Raw genomic sequence first — 23,934 nt, forward strand, 5'->3', positions numbered from 1 at the left:
GTTATAGGCTATTTTGCCCTGTGATTGATGGTATTTTCTAATCACGTGTGTATATCCATCTGAAAATGAGTGTGGTTCAGTATCCGGCTGGTTGGCTATTCTTTCATTTTTGAATTTCTTCCTCTTATAATTCTTCTTTCATTTCTTTGCTGCTCATCTTTATTTAATGTTTCTTAATAGGATACTACAGCTTTCTAGGCAGGGCTTTCTGGTTGCTTGCTTGTCAGTCACTCATTATATCTGCAGTATGCCTGATTGCCCATGGTCACTTCCTCTAAGCCAAGAGACCATTGTGGAATGCTGTAGTCCATAGTTTATTAAGGTTTTACAATTCCAAAATGACGAACAAGCTGGTTCTAAATGTGGCAGCCATGCTCTAACTTTATAACAATGATAGACTATTTGCAATACAGTTGCAACACAGACACCCACTGCTTTGTTTAATTTTGTTATTGCAAAGATATGCCTGCCATGTTTAGAAAGCCAAAATATTTATTTTTTCTACTTTTATTCTTTTATTGCAGTTGTTTCAGGGTGTGTCCGGAAGGATGAGTCACCGTATTGATAAAGGAATGCATGAGTGAAAAGACGTGTGACAGACTGCGTGTATGATGATTTATTGAGCGTCTAGACCCAACAGTAATGCAAGAGGAACTTTCACATAAGGTAGACTTATGGGCATTGTCAATGCTTGTTTTGGTATTGCTTTCTCATTTCCAAAACAAGTTATTGCTCATCTATTCAAAGATTGGGCTTAAATACATTTTGCAGTTTGACATTCCAAAATGTGCTGACTGCAAACTTCCGGACCCTGTCATAACAACAACCCCTTAACATGTTTTCTACAGTCCTTTCAGTTTGCAGCATGTATTCTTTAAGCAGCCTTTATTTTGACCCTAATACCAAAGGGGAAAAAATTCCAGATTGCGTGCAGACATTGGTAGCCCTGAGAAAGACAAAGATGAATTTCGGTTTTAGCAGCTTATTTTGAGCCGGATACAGTTTCCGGCATAGATGAGTCATCCCTTGGCAGAGTTCCCACACTGAGATATAGTAAGAGTAGCCAAGACACCTTAACTTCATCGTGTGAAACAGCTGACTCCATGAAAGGGTAAGGGCTCTTCTTTCCCTCTGAAATATGCCCAGGGTCAATAGGATTATGTGGTAAAAGAAGTTCAAATTATGTGGCACAGTTGACTAAATTATGTGCCAATAAGAGGAAAATTATGCAGCATAAGGTGGCACGGTTTGTGATAAAAGTATATTATTCGTCATTTTTAAACTTGGGAACACTGTATGGGCCTTGATTGCACTCAAATCAATTGAACACCCAAATATCGATTTAGGCAACAGGAAAGCGACCTGTCCAGCTTTGCATAGATCTTTCCACTGCAACACATGTTGCTGCATTTTTAACTTTTGAACCGTTTAAACTAGAAACAATTTATTTTTGTTAGAGTCTGCATAATATGCAGCAGATGGAGGATTATGTGACAAATGCGACAAATATATAATAATGTAAAAATCGCCACAGGTCACCGTCAATTAACTTTAGTGGCCCTGAATATGGCCCATCTGCAAATTCATTTTGTCCGAACTATGGGGCATATTACCAACGATTAGCGATATTTATCGCTAACTAGGCTTAGCAACGAATTTCTTATCGCTAACCATCACCGGAAATTATCGCTGAAATAACGTGCTATTAGCAACGTTTATCTCCAAAGCGATTATTATTATTATTATTATTATTATTAAAAAACATTTATAACGCGCACTATCACCATCGGTTTCTTGGCGCTCATTGACAGGTGGCGTGACCCAGAAGCAGGAGGTTTAGTCATATGCGGCTTGGAAGAGCAGGGTTTTTAGGAGTCTGCGGAAGCAGTCATACTTAGGGCAGAGACGGAGCGAAAGTGGAAGGGAGTTCCACGTAGAAGGGGCCAGGACGGAAAAGCTCAGGCCACCGTGCTTTTTCCTTTTGAATCTAGGGACCTCAAGGAGGTTTAATGAAGCTGAGCGAAGAGTTCTTGTAGGGATATGACGGGACAAGGCCGAAGAGATAAAGACGGGAGCTGCGTCTGATAGGGCCTTAAAGGTGGTGCATGCCAGTTTGAAAGTGCAGCGTTTGGATACCGGGAGCCAGTGTAGACTGCGAAGAAGGGGAGTGACATGCTGATGCTTGGGCTGGTGGAAAATCAGGCGAGCAGCCTGGTTCTGCACCAGCTGCAGTCGTAGAAGATGGCATGCAGGAATGCCAGCATAAAGAATGTTCGCGTAATCGAGTCTAGAGGTGATTAGCGCAATGACAACTTGGGTCAGGGCTTCTTTACTGAAATACCTGCTGATCTTACGGATCCGCCTGAGATGGAAGAAACAGGCAGATGTGACCGCGTTGATGTGGGGTCGCATTGATAGGTCTTCAGAGATGATCACCCCCAAACTTTTGACTGAGCTCACGGGAGAGGGAACAAGCCCCAAGGAAGTAGGCCAGAACGTGGCATTCCAAGGATGATTGGGGCCTCCTACCAAAACGAGCTCGGTTTTTGTAGGGTTCAGCTTTAAGTGGCTGTGATGCATCCACTCCGCGATGGTCAGCATGATGGTCTGGAAATTGGTACGGGAGGAAGGGAGGGAGTCTATGGGGAAAATTAACTGAAGGTCGTCCGCGTAATTGAATATTGTGACCGGAGAGTTGCGGAGGGAGGCTAAAAGAGGTTGGAGGTACAAATTAAAAAGGAGAGGGGAAAGTGCAGAGCCCTGTGGAACACCGCAGGGAAGGGAAGTGTAAGAGGCGGAGAAGGTGGAGAGATGAACGGACTGCGAAAGTTGATGGAGAAAAGATCTGAGCCAGTCAAGGGCCACTCCCTGGATGCCGGCGTTGTGGACACGGTCGATCAGAAGAGCGTGATTGACCGTGTCGAAAGCCGCCGAAAGATCTAATAGGACGAGGGCTTGAGAAGTGTTTTTGTCCGCCCCTTTCCTAAGGGTGTCCATGACAGCCACAATGACCGCCTCGGTGGAGTGGAGGGGTCTAAATCCCGCTTGTTGGGGGTCTAGGAAGGACGATTTCTCTATAAAAGAGCTCAAGCAGCGAGTAACAAAGGTCTCCAAAATCTTTCCCAGGTAAGGTAGGAGAGAAATGGGCCTATAGTTGCAGAGTATTGAAGGGTCTGCGTTAGGTTTCTTCAATATAGGGAGAACTGCAGCTTGCTTGAATGATACATTTTCCGGCGATACCGTGAATATCCCTGAGAATACAGCGATATTCATGCATTAGCGACAAAATGCTTTTAGCCATGTCATCCACCTCCCATTGGATAACATGATTAAGAACTGGTCTGAGCAGGCGTTAGTTTTTGGAGATATTCGCGCTTATTGCGAATATTTCCAACGCTACGCCTGCCTTGTTAATAGGCGATAGCGACGTTATTGACTGCTTTCAGTCGCTAACGGGTTGGGTACGCCCACTTTGCATGTCATTAGCGATAAACATCGCTGACATGCAAAGCGGGCCCCAAACCGCCCGCTATCGCCTACAAGCTGCCGCTAACATCAGTTAGCGACAGCTTGCTAATAGGGCGATAGAATTATTGCCGCTTAGCGGCTGAAAACGGCCGCTAAATCGGCGATAATTGTCTATCGCCCCCCTTGGTAATATGCCCCTATGTTTCAAAAGGGGGAGCAGCTGCCCCTCAGTCGTAGAACACCTGGACGACTGTCCATGAGGTTAATCAAAGGGGACGCAAAGCTAAACTCAGTGAGTAATCTCACCCACTGCTGGCACACAAACTGAAGTTTGAAAGAGTTTTTGATGTCCTCAACTTTGTATCTACGTGAGATACATAGATCTCTGTGTGCTCCATTGCAATGTGTTGATGTTTCATTACACTAACATTTTCCACTTATAAATCAAATTATACAGATTATTTGTTTGGTATTTAACATGTGTTTATTTCTGCCCATCGAGCCCTTGTTGGCAATCCTGAAATAATGAACGAGTAACCTATTTGCAAGAATGCAAATGTTTGCCTTGCAGGACATGGCCCGCTTCTTCCCATATTTACTTATCTTACTGTTGTGTAACTTATGACGTGCAGGTTATTCTCGGATCAGTGCCACAAATGTATCATGCCATTTTATAAAGAATATAAGCCTATGAAATGCAGCAGACAGATGGACTCTCTCAGGTGTTTTATGATGATTCATACCTATTTGACAGTCTGCACTCGTAGATACTATCAGATATGCAAGATCCCACATGAATTTTCTTACCAGTGCCATAGCCTTACTGGGAAAACCCCTCTTTGGCAATATTGTAAGTTTTGACTGAAAACAACACTCAATAGTAAAGAGGTTAGCTAGGCTCCAAACTTTTCCTGACATCAGGAAGGTAGCAAAGAGTCTGTCAAAATATAGATGCGTGGTTCAGTGGCAGGTTTCAGCTACAAAGAGCAAAGGACAAAAATAGAAGCAAGGGGTGAAGATCACAAAATAATTAACAGCCAGATTCATCAAGCTGAAATCGGCTCTCAAAGGGCCAGATTCTGAGAATCCGGCCCTTTGCGAGCGCTATTTTTGCATTTGGGATTCATCATCCCAAATGCAAAAATCGCAATTTTAGAAATCCCTAAATTGCATTTAAGGAATCTCAATTTGAGATTCCTTAAATGCAATTCATGAACCATTTTAAAATTGTGAATTCACAATCTGGGGCCGCTATTTACAGCGAAGTCTGACTTCGTGGTAAATAGCGAAAACTTAGAAAAATGCACTTTAGTGCATTTTTCTAAGTTGTATGTTACACACACACATGTCCTTTGGACATGTGTGTGCGCAACACCAGTGTACCTTACCATTTCAGGGGTGCTACAGGGTGTCCTTTGGACACCCTGGCACCCTTTAAATCGCTTCCTTATTTGCGATTCTCTAATTGCTAATCGCAAATAAGGAATGACTCCCCATTCATTCCTATGGGCCTTTAGGCCCATAGGAATGAATGGGAAAGCCATTCCTTATTTGCGATTAGCAATTAGAGAATCGCAAATAAGGAAGCAGTAGAAATCACAAAAAATATTGCGATTTCTACATGCATCCCATTTTGCGAGTCTTTAATAGCGATTCCTTAAAAATCGCTATTAAGGTCTCGCAAAACGGGACTTTGATGAATCTGGGGGTAAATCTTGTGTTGGATACCTTTCTCTTGGCTTTGGTTTTTCTTGGATTGGGAACTTCAGGTAGCATTCTATAGAATGACCACCATCAAAAAGGGCATATTACAAGGCTTGTTCATTTTTCCCATTCTAGAAATAAAGGCATTTACAGGCAATCAAAGAAGAAGCCCAAGATTGACATCCCTGGGCCAGTGATGTATTCTAAGTTCTCATTATCACCACCCCTTCTCTTTCCTACAAACAGCTTGCAGAACACTCCTGCGGTGACCATGAACAAGGAAACATTGGAAGAGACCAGATGATGTAGGCTCTCAGCAATAGTCTCAATGCAAATTGTCAGAACACAGTGTCTGCCAACATCAGCTGTGTACCTTCTTCTCCAGCATATACAGGGCCTCCGTAAGCTTCTGACTTTTCACTCAGCACAGATGTAAGTCACAAGGATTCCTTTGCAAAATATGGAAGTGCATTTCCTCCTTATTGAATATGATTAAACAGTAGTGTAATTGATTTGTTAATGAGATAAAAAGAAAAATAGACCACCCTACTGCTCCCCTTAAAATTAAACATATATTGTATTACTTGAACAGTTTCTTTCTCGTTGAAAGGTTGCACCAATGCTTACCTGCTCTGATTTTCAGGTTTATGAAGCTTAGGAGCTTCTAAAAACAATGATTGATAATACAAGGCCTACCTCTGCCTGATAAATGCATTGATATTATGTAAGGAATTCCAGGTAGTAATGGCAGGATCACTGGTCACTTGTTTAATATCAGGCTTTCTAATGGATTTTATTGAAATGATATTTTCCTTCTATTTTGTTTAGGATGTCAAGAAACCCTTTCCATGCTCATCTTCTTCATAGACTTGCATGCCTCTTGTATTAGATTTTTAAATCTCGTATTGTAAATAGAAATCTCTTTTGTTCGGTTTCCTACCACAGGAAATGTACTTCTGAATTCCATTTTCAGGTCCTAGCTTGTTTGGTCAAGTTGATCTCAGTTTGTATGCATAGGAGTTGTCTTTTTTCTGAGAATTCTGATAGCTTGTTGCAAATGTCTTGTGATTGGATGATGTTGCTGGAGGAGGCAGGAGGCACTGCTAAATCTTTGATGATGGCTGAGATCTCCTTCCTTTTGTAAGTGCTGGCGTCCATGAGATCTGCAAGAGCTGTGCCCGTGTTTTTTTCTATCCGCTAGTGGTGGGCTGATTTGAAGATGTCTTTATTCTCCATTTGCGCTCCTGTTGCTTACAGTGATGTTTCCTCAGCCTGAATTCCTTTGTGTACCAGCTGGCCTGTGGTCAGGCTTTTGTATTGGGTTGTGCTTGAGTGATCCAGCTGTTGAGGTTTTTGATGCCTTTTAGCAAGTTGCTGGTGTGCTCCGGCTGGTCCTCGGAGAGGGTGGAATCAAACTCCTCTTCTAAAATGCTTTCCCAGCTGCAGTGAGTGGCTCTAGTGGTGAAGGTCTGTGATGCTGCGAACTAGGTATACTGAAAATGATGAGGGTGCAGTCTGTCCAGACCATAGTTGCTTACTGGTTTCATAAGATAGTAACATCACATGGCATCAGAATATTACAATGTTACAGCACTCAATGTCACTACTATGTCTGCATGGAGAACATTTTTTTGACATTCAGAAATTGTGACTTGGCCTTCATGGGGTTACGCATATACACACTGCATCACAAGCTCCCCTTTTTTAGGTATAGTCTTTCCTTGATATATACAGAGGGTCAGGCATAAACGGTGAAAGTACCTATTGAAGCCATTTTATCAACTTTGGAGACTCTATGATCCTGTTGGATACTCAATTACACTATGGACAATTCCTACCAAAGTTTCTAGGAAGCAGTGACTGGCATACTGGTAACACTAGAGATCTGGTTATGCCTTTGTATCACAGCTGGATTTCCTGTCCGAGGAGCCGTGACTGGAATGTTAGTTATTGTAGTGCCACCAGCTCTTCTTTATGAGTCATTAGGGGACTTTGACTGATGCTTTAGTAATTGCTTCTGCTTTTGCTTCCACGTCCTTCGAGATTTGTTACTCACGTAGTAAATACTGTATTTTGGATATGATTTCAGCATTTCATGTTGTTTTCGTGCACGCTGTATTTTACTTTCTTTTTTGCAGAGTTTTAAAGAAGAGTACATTTACCCTCATGGATCTACCATGTAGGTCCATGCTTGTTTCCTTCTTGTGCATATTGAACTGTGGCACTTACTCTTCAAGGTATGTACTCTATAAGGTTGTCAAAGAAACACAGTACAATACTGATAACTTCCCTCCTTGTTTTTGATGTGGGGTCCTACCTTGGAGATCAGAGAGAAACATTAAAGTATGATATCTCTATTGAGACAGTAAAAAGCACTGTAAAACGTTTTGGATACATGTTTTTTGTGGTAGCAATGACCACTTTTCACTGTATATAAGTGCTGCAGAGAAACAATTTTGAGAAATTATGGAATTAACTTGCAGGCACTTTTAAGCACAATTTCTTGTGGTTGCAGTAGAGCATCAATAATTTTAAATTGATGGTGATCATATGGGTATATAATATATACCGTATATTACAAAGCCCTCACTTATCCTAAAACAGTGCTTAATGTTGATGAACAAAAGCAAAAACAACATTTGGTGGACAGAATGCAGAGCAATGTCATACATTCACCCCAGTACAGAGATCTGGGCCTAAATCCATCGTTTGCTGCACTCCACACCACTCCAGTTCAGACATGGCCATATGCAAATCAGCCTTGACCCTGTGCCTCATGGGAACAGTCCAGCCAGAACTGCCAAACCATGTCTTTCCTGGACCGGAATCAAGCATCCTAGGACCGGTTTCTGGCTATCAGCCGTCTTCAGCCACGATAGCTTGACTCCAGTGATGTGGAGAGCATGGGACTCACGTCTGAGCATACCCATCCCACTCGGGGTGACAAATGCAAAAACAACAATTGATGGACAGAATGCAGAGCAATGTCATACATTCACCCCAGTACAGAGATATGGGCCTAAATCCATCGTTTTTTTGCACTCCTCACCACCCCAGTTCAGACATGGCTATATGCAAATCAGCCTTGACCCTGTGCCTCATGGGAACAGTCCAGCCCGAACTGCCAAGCCATGTCTTTCCTGGACCGGAATCAAGCATCCTAGGACCGGTTTCTGGCTATCAGCCGTCTTCAGCCAGGATAGCTTGACTCCAGTGGTGTGGAGAGCATGGGACTCACGTCTGAGCATACCCATCCCACTCGGGTGACAAATGCAAAAACAACAATTGATGGACAGAATGCAGAGAAATGTGATACATTCACCCCAGTACAGAGATCGGGGCCTAAATCCATCATTTTTTTTGCACTCCACACCACCCCAGTTCAGACATGGCCATATGCAAATCAGCCTTGACCCTGTGCCTCATGGGAACAGTCAAGCCCGATCTGCCAAGCCATGTCTTTCCTGGACCGGAATTAAGCATCCTAGGACCAGTTTCTGGCTATCAGTCGTCTTCATCCAGGATAGCTTGACTCCAGTGGTGTGTAGAGCATGGGACTCAAGTCTGAGCATACCCATCCCACTCGGGGTGACAAATGCAAAAACAACAATTGATGGACAGAATGCAGAGCAATGTCATACATTCACCCCAGTACAGAGATCTGGGCCTAAATCCATCGTTTGTTGCACTCCACACCACTCCAGTTCAGACATGGCCATATGCAAATCAGCCTTGACCTTGTGCCTCAGGGGAACAGTCCAGCCCGCACTGCCAAGCCATGTCTTTCCTGGACCGGAATCAAGCATCCTAGAACCGGTTTCTGGCTATCAGACGTCTTCAGCCAGGATAGCTTGACTCCAGTGATGTGGAGAGCATGGGACTCACGTCTGAGCATGCCCATTCCACTAGTAGTGACAAATCCAAAAACAACAATTGATGGACAGAATGCAGAGCAACGTCATACATTCACCCCAGTACAGAGATCTGGGCCTAAGTCCATCGTTTTTTTGTATTCCACACCACCCCAGTTCAGACATGGCCATATGCAAATCAGCCTTGACCCTGTGCCTCATGGGAACAGTCCAGCCCGAACTGCCAAACCATGTCTTTCCTGGACCGGAATCAAGCATCCTAGGACCGGTTTCTGGCTATCAGCCGTCTTCAGCCAGGATAGCTTGACTCCAGTGATGTGGAGAGCATGGGACTCACGTCTGAGCATACCCATCCCACTCGGGGTGACAAATGCAAAAACAACAATTGATGGACAGAATGCAGAGCAATGTCATACATTCACCCCAGTACAGAGATATGGGCCTAAATCCATCGTTTTTTGCACTCCTCACCACCCCAGTTCAGACAAGGCCATATGCAAATCAGCCTTGACCCTGTGCCTCATGGGAACAGTCCAGCCCAAACTGCCAAGCCATGTCTTTCCTGGACCGGAATCAAGAATCCTAGGACCGGTTTCTGGCTATCAGCCGTCTTCAGCCAGGATAGCTTGACACCAGTGGTGTGGAGAGCATGGGACTCACGTCTGAGCATACCCATCCCACTCGGGGTGACAAATGCAAAAACCACAATTGATGGACAGAATGCAGACCAATGTCGAACATTCACCCCAGTACAGAGAGCTGGGCCTAAATCCATCGGTTTTTTGCACTCCACACCACCCCAGTTCAGACATGGCCATATGCAAATCAGCCTTGACCCTGTGCCTCATGGGAACAGTCCAGCCCGATCTGCCAAGCCATGTCTTTCCTGGACCGGAATTAAGCATCCTAGGACCGGTTTCTGGCTATCAGTCGTCTTCATCCAGGATAGCTTGACTCCAGTGGTGTGTAGAGCATGGGACTCAAGTCTGAGCATACCCATCCCACTCGGGGTGACAAATGCAAAAACAACAATTGATGGACAGAATGCAGAGCAATGTCATACATTCACCCCAGTACAGAGATCTGGGCCTAAATCCATCGTTTTTTAGCACTCCACACCACCCCAGTTCAGACATGGCCATATGCAAATCAGCCTTGACCCTGTGCCTCATGCAAACACTCCAGCCCGAACTGCCAAGCCATGTCTTTCCTGGACCGGAATCAAGCATCCTAGGACCGGTTTCTGGCTATCAGCCGTCTTCAGCCAGGATAGCATGACTCCAGTGGTGTGGAGAGCATGGGACTCACGTCTGAGCATACCCATCCCACTCGGGGTGACAAATGCAAAAACAACAATTGATGGACAGAATGCAGAGCAATGTCATACATTCACCCCAGTACAGAGATCTGGGCCTAAATCCATCGTTTTTTTGCACTCCACACCAACCCAGTTTAGATATGGCCATATGCAAATCAGCCTTGACCCTGTGCCTCATGGGAACAGTCCAGCCCGAACTGCCAAGCCATGTCTTTCCTGGACCGGAATCAAGCATCCTAGGACCGGTTTCTGGCTATAGACGTCTTCAGCCAGGATAGCTTGACTCCAGTGGTGTGGAGAGCATGGGACTCACGTCTGAGCATACCGATCCCACTCGGGGTGACAAATGCAAAAACAACAATTGATGGACAGAATGCAGACCAATGTCGAACATTCACCCCAGTACAGAGATCTGAGCCTAAATCCATCGTTTTTTTGCACTCCACACCACCCCAGTTCAGAAATGGCCATATGCAAATCAGCCTTGACCCTGTGCCTCATGGGAACAGTCCAGCCCTTACTGCTAAGCCATGTCTTTCCTGGACCGGAATCAAGCATCCTAGGACCGGTTTCTGGCTATCAGCCGTCTTCAGCCAGGATAGCTTGACTCCAGTGGTGTGGAGAGCATGGGACTCACCTCTGAGCATACCGATCCCACTCGGGGTGACAAATTCAAAAACAACAATTGATGGACAGAATGCAGACCAATGCCGAACATTCACCCCAGTACAGAGATCTGGGCCTAAATCCATCGTTTTTTTGCACTCCACACCACCCCAGTTCCGACATGGCCATATGCAAATCAGCCTTGACCCTATGCCTCATGGGAACAGTCCAGCCCGAACTGCCAAGCCATGTCTTTCCTGGACCGGAATCAAGCATCCTAGGACCGGTTTCTGGCTATCAGCCGTCTTCAGCCAGGATAGCTTGACCCCAGTGGTGTGGAAAGCATGGGTTTCACGTCTGAGCATACCGATCCCACTCGGGGTGACAAATGCAAAAACAACAATTGATGGACAGAATGCAGAGCAATGTCATACATTCACCCCAGTACAGAGATCTGGGCCTAAATCCATCGTTTTTTTTGCACTCCACACCACCCCAGTTCAGACATGGCCATATGCAAATCAGCCTTGACCCTGTGCCTCATGGGAACAGTCCAGCCCAAACTGCCAAGCCATGTCTTTCCTGGACCGGAATCAAGAATCCTAGGACCGGTTTCTGGCTATCAGCCGTCTTCAGCCAGGATAGCTTGACACCAGTGGTGTGGAGAGCATGGGACTCACGTCTGAGCATACCCATCCCACTCGGGGTGACAAATGCAAAAACCACAATTGATGGACAGAATGCAGACCAATGTCGAACATTCACCCCAGTACAGAGATCTGGGCCTAAATCCATCGTTTTTTTGCACTCCACACCACCCCAGTTCAGACATGGCCGTATGCAAATCAGCCTTGACCCTGTGCCTCATGGGAACAGTCCAGCCCGATCTGCCAAGCCATGTCTTTCCTGGACCGGAATTAAGCATCCTAGGACCGGTTTCTGGCTATCAGTCGTCTTCATCCAGGATAGCTTGACTCCAGTGGTGTGTAGAGCATGGGACTCAAGTCTGAGCATACCCATCCCACTCGGGGTGACAAATGCAAAAACAACAATTGATGGACAGAATGCAGAGCAATGTCATACATTCACCCCAGTACAGAGATCTGGGCCTAAATCCATCGTTTTTTTGCACTCCACACCAACCCAGTTTAGATATGGCCATATGCAAATCAGCCTTGACCCTGTGCCTCATGGGAACAGTCCAGCCCGAACTTCCAAGCCATGTCTTTCCTGGACCGGAATCAAGCATCCTAGGACCGGTTTCTGGCTATCAGCCGTCTTCAGCCAGGATAGCTTGACTCCAGTGGTGTGGAGAGCATGGGACTCACGTCTGAGCATACCGATCCCACTCGGGGTGACAAATGCAAAAACAACAATTGATGGACAGAATGCAGACCAATGTCGAACATTCACCACAGTACAGAGATCTGAGCCTAAATCCATCGTTTTTTTGCACTCCACACCACCCCAGTTCAGAAATGGCCATATGCAAATCAGCCTTGACCCTGTGCCTCATGGGAACAGTCCAGCCCTTACTGCTAAGCCATGTCTTTCCTGGACCGGAATCAAGCATCCTAGGACCGGTTTCTGGCTATCAGCCGTCTTCAGCCAGGATAGCTTGACTCCAGTGGTGTGGAGAGCATGGGACTCACCTCTGAGCATACCGATCCCACTCGGGGTGACAAATTCAAAAACAACAATTGATGGACAGAATGCAGACCAATGCCGAACATTCACCCCAGTACAGAGATCTGGGCCTAAATCCATCGTTTTTTTGCACTCCACACCACCCCAGTTCCGACATGGCCATATGCAAATCAGCCTTGACCCTATGCCTCATGGGAACAGTCCAGCCCGAACTGCCAAGCCATGTCTTTCCTGGACCGAAATCAAGCATCCTAGAACCGGTTTCTGGCTATCAGCCGTCTTCAGCCAGGATAGCTTGACCCCAGTGGTGTGGAAAGCATGGTTTTCACGTCTGAGCATACCGATCCCACTCGGGGTGACAAATGCAAAAACAACAATTGATGGACAGAATGCAGAGCAATGTCATACATTCACCCCAGTACAGAGATCTGGGCCTAAATCCATCGTTTTTTTTGCACTCCACACCACCCCAGTTCAGACATGGCCATATGCAAATCAGCCTTGACCCTGTGCCTCATGGGAACAGTCCAGCTCGAACTGCCAAGCCATGTCTTTCTTGGACCGGATTCAAGCATCCTAGGACCGGTTTCTGGCTATCAGCCGTCTTCAGCCAAGATAGCTTGACTCCAGTGGTGTGGAGAGCATGGGACTCACGTCTGAGCATACCCATCCCACTCGGGGTGACAAATGCAAAAACAACAATTAATGGACAGAATGCAGAGCAACGTCATACATTCACCCCAGTACAGAGATCTGGGCCTAAGTCCATCGTTTTTTTGCACTCCACACCACCCCAGTTCAGACATGGCCATATGCAAATCAGCCTTGACCCTGTGCCTCATGGGAACAGTCCAGCCCGAACTGCCAAACCATGTCTTTCCTGGACCGGAATCAAGCATCCTAGGACCGGTTTCTGGCTATCAGCCGTCTTCAGCCAGGATAGCTTGACTCCAGTGATGTGGAGAGCATGGGACTCACGTCTGAGCATACCCATCCCACTCGGGGTGACAAATGCAAAAACAACAATTGATGGACAGAATGCAGAGCAATGTCATACATTCACCCCAGTACAGAGATATGGGCCTAAATCCATCGTTTTTTTGCACTCCTCACCACCCCAGTTCAGACATGGCCATATGCAAATCAGCCTTGACCCTGTGCCTCATGGGAACAGTCCAGCCCAAACTGCCAAGCCATGTCTTTCCTGGACCGGAATCAAGAATCCTAGGACCGGTTTCTGGCTATCAGCCGTCTTCAGCCAGGATACCTTGACACCAGTGGTGTGGAGAGCATGGGACTCACGTCTGAGCATACCCATCCCACTCGGGGTGACAAATGCAAAAACCACAATTGATGGACAGAATGCAGACCAATGTCGAACATTCACCCCAGTACAGAGATCTGGCCCTAAACCATCGTTTTTTTGCACTCCACACCACCCTAGTTCAGACATGGCCATATGCAAATCAGCCTTGACCCTGTGCCTCATGGGAACAGTCCAGCCCGATCTGCCAAGCCATGTCTTTCCTGGACCGGAATTAAGCATCCTAGGACCGGTTTCTGGCTATCAGTCGTCTTCATCCAGGATAGCTTGACTCCAGTGGTGTGTAGAGCATGGGACTCAAGTCTGAGCATACCCATCCCACTCGGGGTGACAAATGCAAAAACAACAATTGATGGACAGAATGCAGAGCAATGTCATACATTCACCCCAGTACAGAGATCTGGGCCTAAATCCATCGTTTTTTAGCACTCCACACCACCCCAGTTCAGACATGGCCATATGCAAATCAGCCTTGACCCTGTGCCTCATGGAAACACTCCAGCCCGAACTGCCAAGCCATGTCTTTCCTGGACCGGAATCAAGCATCCTAGGACCGGTTTCTGGCTATCAGCCGTCTTCAGCCAGGATAGCATGACTCCAGTGGTGTGGAGAGCATGGGACTCACGTCTGAGCATACCCATCCCACTCGGGGTGACAAATGCAAAAACAACAATTGATGGACAGAATGCAGAGCAATGTCATACATTCACCCCAGTACAGAGATCTGGGCCTAAATCCATCGTTTTTTTGCACTCCACACCAACCCAGTTTAGATATGGCCATATGCAAATCAGCCTTGACCCTGTGCTTCATGGGAACAGTCCAGCCCGAACTGCCAAGCCATGTCTTTCCTGGACCGGAATCAAGCATCCTAGGACCGGTTTCTGGCTATCAGCCGTCTTCAGCCAGGATAGCTTGACTCCAGTGGTGTGGAGAGCATGGGACTCACGTCTGAGCATACCGATCCCACTCGGGGTGACAAATGCAAAAACAACAATTGATGGACAGAATGCAGACCAATGTCGAACATTCACCCCAGTACAGAGATCTGAGCCTAAATCCATCGTTTTTTTGCACTCCACACCACCCCAGTTCAGAAATGGCCATATGCAAATCAGCCTTGACCCTGTGCCTCATGGGAACAGTCCAGCCCTTACTGCTAAGCCATGTCTTTCCTGGACCGGAATCAAGCATCCTAGGACCGGTTTCTGGCTATCAGCCGTCTTCAGCCAGGATAGCTTGACCCCAGTGGTGTGGAAAGCATGGGTTTCACGTCTGAGCATACCGATCCCACTCGGGTGACAAATGCAAAAACAACAATTGATGGACAGAATGCAGAGCAATGTCATACATTCACCCCAGTACAGAGATCTGGGCCTAAATCCATCGGTTTTTTTGCACTCCACACCACCCCAGTTCAGACATGGCCATATGCAAATCAGCCTTGACCCTTTGCCTCATGGGAACAGTCCAGCTCGAACTGCCAAGCCATGTCTTTCTTGGACCGGATTCAAGCATCCTAGGACCGGTTTCTGGCTATCAGCCGTCTTCAGCCAAGATAGCTTGACTCCAGTGGTGTGGATGTTGAAAATTAGTGCGGTTTGGTGAACATTATCTGCGCCATCTTGCCTCTTCCCCTGATGCCACACTTTTGTCGTGCGCACCCGCCATTTTAAGATGCCCTGAGCCGAACAAACCCTTTTGCATGCCGCTAGCCCCTGACATAGCCCTTCGCCCTCACCAAGCCTGCACGCTGATCAACCCCCCTGCTTGCACCTGCCTTGAATCATAAACCCCTCTTCAGCGCTGCTCTGCCTCAGGCCCTCATCCTGTTCCCAGCGCAACACCTCCCTTCTTCCCTTTCATGATCCCCGGCCCTTTGATGCAGACCCCCTTTTCCCCGTGTGCCCGTTTGTCTTCCCCGTTCCCAGGCCGACACCCAGCTCTGCCGATACCATTCCTTGCCCCTCCCCGTACAATAGAAAGCTTCCCCCATCAAAGGATCCCCGGGTTGATCAAAGCCCCCACCCCATGAGATCCGATCGACCCCCACATTCCATGAATTGACGGAATATCCAGCTGCGCGATACTCATCACCTGTTGTGAGCAGGGTGGGGACCTCTACTGTGAATGTGTGTGGGAACGGGCCCGGAGGGAGGGGGATTCCGGGAATGTCTTTCCGTACATCAAAGCTTTGTCATGAGTATGTAAACTGTAATAAAAACCGCAAAACCCTGTATATAAGGGGCCAGGCCTCAGACATAAGTTAGAGCACCTCAGAACGATACCTGCTGTCCGTTTTGCTGTGTTTCTCCTCCGGAGAGAATAAAACCTTGTTTCCTGTTTTCCAGTCTCCAGCGCCTGCCTCTTCATTGATTAATATTTAGAGGGTCACAGAGGCAATACCGCCGGGCAAATATCGATTGTCCCCGACCCAAAACTTTATTTTAACAATTGGCGTCCCAAGCGTGGGGCCCATCAGCGACTCGTGGATCCAGTGGGAGAGGTCCCGACGACAGAGTGAACGACTGCAACGATCGGGAGAGCTCTTGCCCAATAGACCCTCGTCTGGCAGCCGATCATCCGAACTTCACTAGTTCCGAACAGACCTCTCTCGAGTGATCTACGGTCCTGACTGGGGACCATTAGGAGTGCCGTGAGAAATACGAGAAAAAGAGGACGAACGGGCGCTGGATTCGGAAGACAGGAAACTGTCCATACGGTCCGGGTAAGGTCGTGTAAACACGACGGATTGCGAAAATAATTGATTGCTTGATTGTTTACAAAAAAAAATATATACTAGTATTACTCTTTGTTAACTTATTTGGAGATTCACTGTCTGCACGCGGAGAAACAGTAGGCTCTTTCCCTTCTGCAAACAGTGAAGGATAGGTAACGCAACCGTCGCGCCTATCTTTCTCCCCCACTGACTCTATTATTTCTTAAACGGTTTTTGGGAGACTCCCTCTCCCTCACTGATTAACTGGGTTCTTTGACCCCGAACTACTGTTCACAGATTGTCTTCTGGAGATTCTCTGTCGGCAAACCGGAAACAACAGATTCCTCTTTGCGGATAGTGAAAGGGTAGAGGACGCAGACTTTTGCGCCCTACTTACTCTCCCCATTGACCTTACTCTATCTTATTTATTTTTTGATTGTTTGATTGTTCCTCGTTATTGGTTACTTTTTGTTCATGAGGTATTCACTGCCTGCAAACAACGTAGAATAGGAATATTCTGTCTAGTCTTTGCACCTAGTGATAAGATAGGCAGTGCTGACTTTTTAGTCTCTCGTTACGAGCCGTCATGTCTGTCTTCTCCCCACTGATTGATAATTGGTTCAGCCCGGACCGTGTATTAGAGGTGGACCATATAGCTCCATTAGAAGGCACCCCTAATAAGGACATGTTCATAAACTATGGATTAGTTACCATAGCCTATAATAAATTGTGGCACAGGTATACCAAAGAAAGTCAAGACAAACAGTGGCCACTGGCAGGATCCTTTGACCTTGATAAAATAGAAACGTTGGAAATAGCCCTTCGCAATAATAAGACAACGCCTATTATGCTCGACAGTCTCGGTATGTGGCGCAGAGAGGCTATGCAACGACAGAGAAAAGACGAGGACAAACCAGGTAGAGAAATATACCGACAGGACAACCCCGGGGTACCACGACCCAAAAGTTATCCCCCGACACTACGCAAAAGACGGCCAGACTTAGGGCAGGACCAATGCGCTTTTTGTAGATATGTCGGACACTGGAAAGCCCAATGCCCGACTCTACTGAGCGTGAGTAAGGGCAAAGGGCCGACAGGAATGACAGGCCGGCAGAATGAGAAAAAGCACGAGACAAAGAAAAATCCGACTCGCACGGACAGACCAGATAGAACCACCACGTTTGATTATGCCCGATGGCACAGGTTCCGCCAGAACGATTTCAGCGACATGTTCGAGTTCTCCTAGGTCGGACAATATAAAAACGGGAACCCAGCCTAGCTCTAAATTGACAGACGGAAAAAGATAATTTTGGCCAAATAATCACTGTTTTATGTTTGTCTTTGGATCTTGTGTGTCATACTTTTCTACTACCCCCCGTCTGAGTTTATGTGTACGTAAATCTGCGTCATCCCTGTGCACGTGCTTCCATGTTACATAAACTATGTTAATAGAAATTCTAGCATGAAACAACCTGGAAAGAAAGAAATGGGAAACGAAATCAGTAAGCCTCTGATAAAAACGAACTTTTATTTTAACATAACAAGCAAGGAAAAACACAATAACACTAGAAAAACAAGAACAGTAAACTGTAGAACGTGAAAGTCAATAGAACATTCGCCCCCCCCACCTTCTGGAACCTTCCAAAGTAGGGTAGGGTTACGGCTACGCCCAACCAGCGGCAACCCATATAAGGCGGGCCCTGCTGCCAACTCTTGGTCAGGAAATCTTAACGTATTGGGGAGCCGGAGGAGAAGCAGGGACCAGCGGCCTGGGCAGTTGTAGGTAGTCCCGCCACATGTCTCCCCGGCCCAACCGCATCGGGCCTGGATAGTCTTAGGTAGTCCCGCCACATGTCCAGAGAAGAACGAGACTCCTCTTTCTTTTCCCTTCCGTAACAGCCGCAGCAGCTCTGGACGGCGGGATGTCCTGCACGTACCTCCGCAACAATTTGTCCAAGTTGGGCTGGGAGGGAGAGGCGACGCGGACGAGCCTCTCCCACCTCCACGGATAGGAGGTCTCCCAGCCCCCGGCCCAACGCCGAACACCCCCAGCCAGGCGATGGTGCCCCAATACTTGCGCAGCACCGAACGTGCAATGGTGCCCATATTTTCGGAGCACCGAATATGCAATGACTGCACCGATACTTGTGCGGCACCGAGTGTGCGCCACAGATGGCCATACTCCCACAGCACTGAGCACAAGACTTGGGGAACACCGGATGTGGAGAGACCTTCGTGCGGGCCGATGAAAAAGAGCAGCCTGGAGTGCACCGGGAGAAGGAGACGGCGCGGACGAGTCTCCCTCGCCCCCCCAGGTGGGGGCATCACAGCTGCACCCCAGCCGAACGTCCCGCTTTCACAAAACAGAGCCCTCTTCCTTTCACTCCGAAGGATCTCTTCCACTCTTACAAACTCGACGAGAGTGGCCCCTGTAGGGCCCCAAAATGGCGTCTGGGTCCGCTGGAAGGCGGGCCTCGGCCGCTAGAGTAACTTTGACCAGCAATATAACTCGGTCGCTCGCCCACCGGAGCACGAGCCCCCACCTCCGATAACATCTCCACAGCCTTGAAGATTCTACAAAGGTCCCCGAAGGAGCCCTCGGCCACTGCAGGCCTCCGGTGAGGGGCAACTGCCTTGATCGCCAACGAAAAATAAACATGACATTGCCACTCCTTCTGTTAGCATGAATTCTAGAACTGCCGAAAAGGACTCTGGTCCAACTGCCGGTTGTAGGAAACATTTTTCCCTGATGCTACTTCCGGACTAACCCGGCCCCGCCCAAAATGGCGCCGGTATCAATAGGAACTTACGAACACCTCGTGGTGTCCCTTTTCACTATACAAACTTAATGTTCTGATACATATATGACCCTTTGTACACTTGACGAGAAGAAAGGAGAGCCCACTCGAGGAACATGTAAAAGGATCGCGTTAAAAAAAATGTTGATTACAAATGTACGGTGTATTATATTTTTATAGCTGATGTATAACCCCATTTATGACGCACGCATACGGTATGCATATAGGAAATCTGACTGCAACTATTCTGACTATGCTTCTAAATTATGAAATGAATGCCCCCCCGAACCCCCAGCCAATTAATAGGTGTTTTAGTTTCTTACAAATGAATGAATAAAACTTTCCAATGTTTTTATTGCTGCAAAACGACACCACCCCCACTGTTCGCACTTTAGCCATTGCCGTGCCCGACCAAATACGACTGCACCCTTATGAATCCACATACTATGATTTTGCAAAATAAAGGTTTTCGAAACTATGAACGGGTATTGCATGCTTTATTTTAAAGAAAATGTGGGATCGGTGGGAGAGTTCTTTTCTGTGCACCCTACTCTGCTCTCTCTTTAAGGTTGAAAGAAGATGGTTGCCCAGCCCCGGATGGAGGATCGAATCTGAGACACGATGTAAGGCTTTGCACTCCGCAGGAGTCACGTGCAGCAACAATGCTCCACCTCCGGACCGACCGAACACCCTGAAGTATAAACACAGGGTGTTCAGACGATACGGCGAGGGAAAAAACCCCAACAAGGGGAAAAACCCAGAAAGAATAAAGAGGAGAAGGAAGGGGCAGCAGGGATAAAGAAACTGAAAGACAAAAATACACGGGTTAATACATTGCTAAACCATACTCTCATTAGTTCTTACTAACACCATACCAACATGTATTCACCTGAATATGATTGACACTAAACCTCCCTTTGCTGTATCTCCCGTCTTCCTCCTTGATCAATACAAAAAGAACAGAGTTACTATCAAGCTTAATTGGGAAGCGTAAAGCCTAAAGATAACTGACTTACACATACCCCACTGTGATAACGTATGAGTTTGGAACAAAGGATCCCAAAACGTAAAATGAAAGGGCACTTCCTGTGCTCGAATAATAACTGTAACGTAACACTGTTATTTGCTTCAAACAGAAACAGATGAGTTCCTTCTTTCTATGCAAACACCAAGAATACCCAAACACGGCAGTGTGTAGTTCAATCACTACCACACTCCGCTTTGGCAATTGCCTTGTCAACAAATTCAAGATGCAAATGAACCATATGTCTTAGGTTCGTGACGGCAGTGCGGAGGTCCTACAATCCCCCCCTGCACTCCGCCACTTGAAGGGATGTGAATACCAAGAATACCCAAACACGGCAGTGTGTAGTTCAATCACTACCACACTCCGCTTTGGTATTTGCCTTGTCAAATAATCCAAGATGCAAATGAACCCTATGCCTTGGGTTCGTGACGGCAGTGCGGAGGTCCTACAATCCCCCCCTGCACTCCGCCACTTGAAAGGTGGAAACCGCACAAATATGCTCTCCCTCCACTGAGCCTATACATAAAGAGCGAGGCGCTCGTAATCAACACTGTTTCCTCGCAGCCGCGAGGTGAAAATCCAACACACAACAATCTCCGTGTTCTCTAGAACGGGAATCATTTAAATGTCACACATAGCTCAGCACGCTAGCCAGCGCGCTGTTCGGCAACTGAATAACCTGCTCGAACAAATACCGGTCAGAGAAGAATACCCGGAGCCTCTGGAAAGGAGCAGATCCAAGGAGCAGCCGCCACCTTGGAAACACAGAAGAATCACTGACACCGGACTTCCTGGTCGGCCGGCAGATATTCCGGAATCCCCGCCGGGAACTCTGGGTAATGTAGTCCCGCGCCCAGGACCGTCGGTAATAGTAGTTCGTTGTGCAGGCGCGTAGGGCTAGATCCCGACAGTACGCCCTCCTCCCAAGCGCCTCCTAGGCCCAGGCTTCGCGGGGTATCTGACATGGAATGTTCGCACAGCTCTAGGAGCATGGACATTGTGAACTGGTTCCCAGGAGTCTTCCTCCGCCCCGTAGCCTTTCCAAGACACCAAGTACCACAGGACACCCCTGCGAAACTTGGAGTCTTTTATGGATCTCACCTCATACTCCAGATTCCCATCCTTGGCCAACACCGGAGGTGCAATTCTGCGTGAGGTAAGAGCTTTTTTCAGCAACTGGACATGAAACACGGGGTGGATTCGTAACGTGTTAGGCAACTTCAGTTTGTACGCCACAGGATTGATGCGGCGCACCACAGGATATGGCCCAATGAAGCGCGGATGAAACACGCTTCGGAGCTTGAAACGAATATATTTGGTTGAGAGCCAAACCTTATCTCCTACCTCGAACTGAGGACCAGGTATCCTATGTCTGTCCTCCCACCGTTTGTATGTTTCTTTGGCCTTTAGCAGATGTTTTTGCACTGCGCTGTGTATTTTCCTTATCATTAGCACCCGCTCCTTTACCGAGGGTTGATCGTTTACCTCTTCCGGTATATGTATCGGCAAAGTACGTACATCATACCCATAATTTGCTTTGAATGGGGACATACCTATGGAACTATGCCAAGCGTTGTTGTAGGCCATCTCCGCCATCCACAACAGCTCCACCCAAGACCCATGAGCCTCCTTCGAGTAACATCGCAAGTACTTCTTTAGAGTCTGATTTAGACGTTCTGTCTGTCCATCAGTTTGTGGATGGAAGCTAGTAGACAACGCTGATTCTATGCCCAATGCACGACACCATACTCTCCAAAAACGAGCAATGAATTGTGGCCCCCTATCAGACACAATGACTCTTGGAATGCCATGCAAACGAAAAACTTGTGATGCCATTATCTGTGCTGTTTGGCTAGCAGTGGGGAGGTTCACACAAGGTACGAAATGGCCCATTTTTGTCAAATTGTCCACAACCACCAGTGCTGCGGTGTTCCCCTGATCTTTTGGGAGGCCCGTGATGAAATCCAAACTAATGTTTGACCATGGGCGATCAGGCGTGGGCATTGGCATTAACAACCCTTTCTTTTTTGATGTTTCCCCCTTGCTTCTAGCACAGACTTCGCAGCTGCCCACCCATTGAGTGGTGTCCTTCACTAGAGTTTCCCACCAGAAATGCCTTCTAAGCAAATCCACAGTCTTTGTGATCCCTGGATGTCCAGCCGCAGGAGCTTCATGACACCAACTGAATGCCTTCTTTCTAATCTCCATATTAGGCAGAAACAAGCACTCTCCATAGAAGGGTAAGCCCTGCCTAATCTTCCTGTCCGGTTTGGCAGAAGCCCAACGAACCCAACATTCCATGGACCTAGAGTCTTTGATGTCCTCCAGAAACTTCTCGGCTCTTACTACACAAACCACCTTCGTGGAAGGGAGTATTGACTGTTCCTCTGCGTTTTGTTTGGTGGGGATTCCCTGTCTAGAAAGAGCATCCGCTTTTCTGTTCTCCGAGCCAGGACGAAATGTTACAACAAAGTTATACTCGGAAAAAAACAGCATCCACCGCATCTGCCTTTGTGTAAGGTGCCTAGCAGCGGACATGTACTGGAGATTCCTGTGATCTGTGTACACAGTTACTGCCTGACTTGCTCCCCACAGATACGGTCTCCACTCCTGGAAAGCCTTTTTTATTGCCAAGAGTTCTTTTTCCGCGATTGAATAGTTGACCTCAGCAGAACTCAGTTTTTTCGACAAGTAGGCAACAGGATGAAGCTGACCATTATGTACATCTCTCTGAGACAGGATTGCACCTATGGCTTCATCCGAAGCGTCTGCTTCAACGATGAATGGATGTTCCAAAACAGGATGCGCCAACACTGGAGCGGTAGTAAAGGCCTTTTTCAGTGCCTGAAAAGCTTGCTCAGCCTCCACTGTCCACTCAAACGACCTCCCTTTCCTTAACAGCCTAGTGATAGGGACAGCGGTTTGGGAGAAGTGTACGATGAACCTGCGATAATAGTTGGCAAACCCCAAAAAGCTCTGTACCTCTTTCACATTCTTAGGGGCTGGCCAATCCCTCACCGCCTGTACCTTCCTCTCTGACATCTGTAATCCTTCAGGACTAAGATTCACACCCAAAAATTCCACCTCATGCACCCCGAACTCACATTTACTCAGCTTTACATATAGATGGTGTTCTCTCAATTTATCCAGGACCTTGCAGACATGGTTCGTGTGGCATGAAACGTCCTGAGAGTATATCAAGATGTCATCTATATACATCACCACGAATTGATCCACGTATTCCTTTAGCACATCGTTTATAAAAAACTGAAACGCTGCAGGGGCGTTACAAAGTCCAAAAGGCATCACAAGGTATTCATATAAACCAAACCGTGTCTTGAACGCCGTTTTCCACTCATCCCCTTCTCTTACTCTAACCAGGTGATATGCCCCACGTAAATCTAAACGGGTGTAAATCCTGGCCTCTCTCACCTGATCGAGCAAGACTGAA

General features: G+C 47.1%; 1 protein-coding gene across 4 annotated transcripts in view; it reads left to right on the forward strand.

Moving 5' to 3' along the window:
- LOC144821874 (uncharacterized) overlaps window positions 1-23,934 on the forward strand; it is a 350,489-nt gene that overhangs the window by 118,848 nt on the left and 207,707 nt on the right. For all 4 annotated transcript variants that reach the window (XR_013608485.1, XM_078679030.1, XM_078679031.1 and 1 more), the window contains one exon: window positions 5,419-5,604. Coding sequence is in view for 3 of the 4 variants with exons in the window: in XM_078679030.1 (XP_078535156.1) it covers window positions 5,501-5,604 (104 nt within the window). In the remaining variant the exon portion in view is untranslated. The remainder of the gene's footprint in view (window positions 1-5,418; window positions 5,605-23,934) is intronic.

This window comes from Lissotriton helveticus, chromosome 2_2, assembly GCF_964261635.1.
Source record: "Lissotriton helveticus chromosome 2_2, aLisHel1.1, whole genome shotgun sequence".
NCBI classification, from domain to species: domain Eukaryota; kingdom Metazoa; phylum Chordata; class Amphibia; order Caudata; family Salamandridae; genus Lissotriton; species Lissotriton helveticus.